Source organism: Benincasa hispida, chromosome 10, assembly GCF_009727055.1.
Source record: "Benincasa hispida cultivar B227 chromosome 10, ASM972705v1, whole genome shotgun sequence".
NCBI lineage: Eukaryota > Viridiplantae > Streptophyta > Magnoliopsida > Cucurbitales > Cucurbitaceae > Benincasa > Benincasa hispida.
Genome location: NC_052358.1, coordinates 54,323,093 through 54,327,920, shown reverse-complemented (window position 1 = coordinate 54,327,920; position 4,828 = coordinate 54,323,093). Strand labels below are relative to the sequence as shown.

General features: G+C 41.1%; 1 protein-coding gene across 1 annotated transcript; it reads right to left on the bottom strand.

Moving 5' to 3' along the window:
• Positions 1–902: 902 nt before the first annotated feature.
• On the bottom strand, positions 903–1,471 carry LOC120089149 (secreted RxLR effector protein 161-like). Its single transcript, XM_039046563.1, has 2 exons — positions 1,375–1,471; positions 903–1,318 (listed from the first exon to the last, which is right to left on the bottom strand). The coding sequence occupies exons 1-2, from the start codon at positions 1,469–1,471 to the stop codon at positions 903–905; spliced, it is 513 nt and encodes a 170-aa protein (XP_038902491.1).
• Between the last annotated feature and the right edge of the window lie 3,357 nt (positions 1,472–4,828).

Sequence of the window (4,828 nt, the reverse complement as noted above, 5' to 3'; positions counted from 1 at the left end):
CTAAAATAATAATGATAATAATAATAATAATAATAATAATAATTTTTAGAATAATAGCTCCACTGTCAATGCAATAGGAAACCTATGTTGATAAGAATAAAGTTGTGAAAGGCACTTACCTGTAGTTGGATGTCCGCATGACACACGTAGGGGCAAGCCAAAATGAAAGTAAGTCACTAGGATCAACGCATAAATAAATGATCGCAAATCTGCTGCCAAGTAGGTATGAGTTTAGTCTAAGAAAGAGCGCATTGCTCGTAGTTGGATGTCCGCATGACATACGTGGGGGCAAGTGATGACTTGCAGAAATGCATGCCATCTTAATCTTTTTACTTAGAATTATGAAGGTTGTTAGGCAGAAATTGTGTCGATCATGATAGGAATTCATGAGAAAAGGAGTTTGTGTCGATCAACATGGTGAATCTTAGCTAACCCATTACTTTGCGTTAATTATGCGTTCAATGTTCTATTTTTGTAGCCAATGCTGGAAATGAATGTGTTAAAAATAAAAGAGTAGGGAATAGAATAACAAAAACAGTTGCGTGGAAACCTTAGTACAGGGAGAAAAACCACGATAGACACTGATTTTTATTATTGATTCTAAGTACAAGAGAATAGGCCAAATAAATAGACTAGTGGGAAGCCCTAGGGTACACACAATTACTAAAATACCCCTAGGGTTACAAGCTTTTTTTTTTCAACACTCCCCCTGAAGTTGGGCCGTAAATATCAATAAGACCCAACTTGCTGACATGGTAATCAAAGCTTTGTCTCAGTAACCCTTTTGTGAGCACATCTACAATTTGCTGATTTTAGGGAACATAAGGAATGCATATACTTCCGTTGTCAAGTCTTTTCTTGATGAAGTGTCGATCGATCTCAACGTGTTTTGTTCTGTCATGCTAAACAGGATTATTTGCAATACTTATTGCTGCCTTATTGTCACAAAACAGTTTCATTGGGAGCTCATTGTCTTGATGAAGATCTGACAACACTTTCATCAACCAGATTTCTTCACATATCCCTAAACTCATGGCTCGATACTCAGCTTTTATACTACTTCTAGCCACAACTCCCTGTTTCTTGCTCCTCCAGGTCACAAGATTACCCCAAACAAAGGTGAAATACCCTAATGTTGATTTTCTATCAACAACAGACCCTGCCCAATCAGAATCAGTGTAGGCTTCAATGCAACGTTTATCAGGCTTCTTGAACATTAACCCCTTACCTGGTGTACCTTTCAAATATCGTAGGATGCGTTCAACTACTATGATGTGTTCTTCACAAGGAGCTTGCATAAACTGACTGACGACACTCACTGTATATGAAATATCAGGTCTCGTATGAGATAAGTATATCAATTTCCCAACTAACCGCTGATACCTTCTTTATTGACCGGAACACTGTTACTAGTATTGCTGAGCTTTGAATTATATTCAATTGGGGTGTCAGTAGGTTTGCACCTAGTCATTCCTGTTTCCGTTAGAAGATCAATCGTGTATTTTCATTGGGACACTAAGATTCTGTCCCTAGACTGGGCTACTTCCATTCTGAGAAAGTATCTTAACTTCCCAACTCTTTGGCCATCTTTGCTTTTAGTTTCACAATTTCATCATCATCATCACCGGAGAGCACAATATCGTCAATATACACAATGAGAACTGCTACCTTCCCTGAAGTTGACTTATTTGTAAAAAGTTTATGATCTGAGTGCCCTTAGGTATACCCTTGTCCTTTGAAAAAGGTGGCAAATCTGTCAAACCAGGCTCTCGGAGATTGTTTCAACCCATATAGCGACTTTCTCAACCGGCAGACTCGCTGTTTGAACTGAACTTCAAATTCAAGAGGAGGATTCATGTAGACTTCCTCCTCAAGTTCTCCATTGAGAAAGGCATTCTTTACATCCAGTTGATGCAGATGCCAATCTTTGTTCACTGCAACTGATAGCAATACTCGGATAGTATTGAGTTTAGCTACGGGAGAGAATGTCTCAAAGTAATCTACCCCAAAGGTTTGAGTAAACCCTTTGTGCTTTATAGTGAAAACCCATTTGCACCCAACTGTCTTGTGCCCTTTAGGTAGGATCACTTGGTCCCACGTTCCATTTTTCTCCAGAGCTCTCATCTCCTCCATAACAGCAGCCTTCCAAACTTTAGTTCCCATTACTTTCTGTATGTTACTTGGTATCACCCTTGCATCTAAACTAGTGGTAAAGGCCCTAAATTCAGATGACAGGTTACTGTATGTCATGTAATTATGCATAGGGTACCTTGTACATGACCGAATACCTTTCCTCAGGGCTATTGGAAGATCAAGAGAAGCATCATATTCCTTCAAACTGTTAGAATTTCCACTGTGATCACTAGTCTCCTCTTTCTGTTTCTCATCTTCAGAAATCACACCTTTTTCACCATTATCTTTAGTATCACTCACATTTTCTAGAACTGTGTCTGAATCGTCATTCACTGTCGTCTTCCCATCTGCTATTGTGGTGTTGTCAGCACCTTTTCCTCCTTTTTCCTCTCTGCACTCGTTAGTACAAGTATCAATCTTATTGATTTCAGGAATAAACGAACCTGATGTCGGGTTTGACTCATGGACCGGAGCCGAAGATGCAACAGGTGACACTACTTCCTTCCTGAGATTCTTCCTATAGTATGTTATCCATGGGACTTGATTGGTAGGAAGGATAGGCCCAACATGTTTAGGAATAGGGGTAGACTCCAAGGGAACTGTATATGTGGACTAGTTAGTCTCTTCACTGGAGGTCTCCCCCTAAAGATGGCTAACGGGGAAGAAGGCTTGATCCTCAAGGAAGGTGATATCCATGGAAACAAAATATTTGCGAGAGGGTAGGTGGTAACATTTATACCCACGCTGATGGAGTGGAGACCCAACAAAGACACATTTTTTAGCACGGGGGTAATTTCGTGCGGTTTGGACCATAGGAGTGAACAAAGGCAACACAGCCAAAAACTCGAAGTGGTACATCGGAGTCTAAACGAGTCATAGGTAGGACTCTTTTAAACAGTCTAAGGGGTTTTGAAAATTGAGGACTCGAAAAGGCATTCGGTTGATTAAGTGAGTAGAGAAAGGATGGCATCACCCCATAGGTAAGACGGGAGTAATATGGATAGCATTAAGAACCTAGAAACTTCCACCAAATGACGATTTTTCCTCTCGGCAACCCCATTTTGTTGGGGAGTGTAGGCACACAAACTCTAGTGGATAATCCCTTTGGATTCAAGAAACTCCTGGAAGGAAGCATTAAAGAATTTCCGCCCATTATCACTTCTCAAAATACCAATCCTGGCATTAAACTGAGTTTCCACAGTGGCATAAAATTGCTAGAATATAGATAAAACCTCGGACTTATCAGTGAAAAGAAAGACCCAAGTAAGCTAAGTGTGGTCATCTATAAATGTGACAAACCAACGTTTCCCTATGGAAGTTGTGGTTGGTGAGGGACCCCAAACATCATTGTGGACTAAGGTGAAGGGTTTGGATGGTTTATAGGGCTGGAAGTGGAAGGAGACACGACTCTGTTTAGCACGAATACACACTTTACACTTTAAAGAAGAAACATTAATATTGCGAAATAAATGCGGAAATAAGTATTTCATGTACTGAAAGTTCGGATGCCCTATGAGGTAATACCATAACAGAAAATCATTCTCAAAGGTAGAAAAAAAATTAAGGAGACAATGCTAGTCCTATAATCATTCCTAGAGGAAGCATCATCAGTTAGAAAGTAGAGTCCCCCATCGTGTCGGGCAGTGCCAATCATCGTCCCCGTGCTTAGATTCTGAAATAAAACAGAGTCGGGTGAAAAAATTACCTGACAATTCAGATCTCTTATAATCTTACTGTGAAATTTTAGGAACATGTACAACGTCCTGTAAAACCAAACCCTCAAACAGAGATAAATCTCATTTTCCTGCATCAAGTGCGAACGACCCATCTACAATCCTTATTCATTCGTTACCAGCACTTGGATAATATGAGAGAAACTGATTAGAGGTACCAGTATGATGATCCGTCGTCCCTGAGTCAACAATCCAAGGTTTTTTACCGTTCATACTAACAAGACCAAAAGACTGTATATTGCCTGACTAGGCGATAGTACTGATTCCAATTGTACTCAGGCTGGTGGTACTGTCAGCTGAGGAAAAACCATGCAAGATATTTGTAGTGGGTAAAATAGGGAAAGAATTTACCGGGTTTTCATCTGGGTATTGTGTCGAGCCACCATGATTGGGCGCAACTCTGTCTCTTATACACATCTAGATGTGTATAAGAGACAGGTCTGAGAGCGGCCAAATAGATCTCGACTTTGTTCGGTTGGTTGCTGGTTGTTTTCATCTTCGCGCCTGGGCATCGCAGATCGGGGTTGGTCGGAGTCGTTCGGCAGAACGCAAATGCGAAAACCAGACCATCGCATAGATGATCGCATGCGGAGAAACACACCATCGCAAGGCAAACGCATCGATCAACGCATGGATGTTGCGGTAATCAGTCGTATGTGTCCATCGCATGGGAGTTGCGCTCGTCAAGTGATTGTGGTCATCATGTAGAATTGCGGTGTTAAGCGAATGCGGCCATTAAATGATTGTGGCTATGCGACAACGCACTCTAATGGGATCAACACAAGGTTGGTGGAACGAACGCATCAACGCATCTACCTCGAGAAAATCCAAAGTTGATGCTGACATTTCACCTACCACGTTGTTGGTGGCCGAGGTTTAGAAATGACGAACGTGGCGAACGTCAGACTCAGAGCAGTCCAATTAATGCTGTTGGCAGTCCAAACTCTATAAATAGAAGACGA

Bases quoted from the DNA above. Each gene is read 5' to 3' on its own strand.
- LOC120089149 (XM_039046563.1), bottom strand. From the start codon at position 1,471: ATGACTAGGTGCAAACCTACTGACACCCCAATTGAATATAATTCAAAG. The intron at 1,319-1,374 runs GTTAGTTGGGAA...TTTCATATACAG, and splicing joins CAATAAAGAAGGTATCAGCG to TGAGTGTCGTCAGTCAGTTT.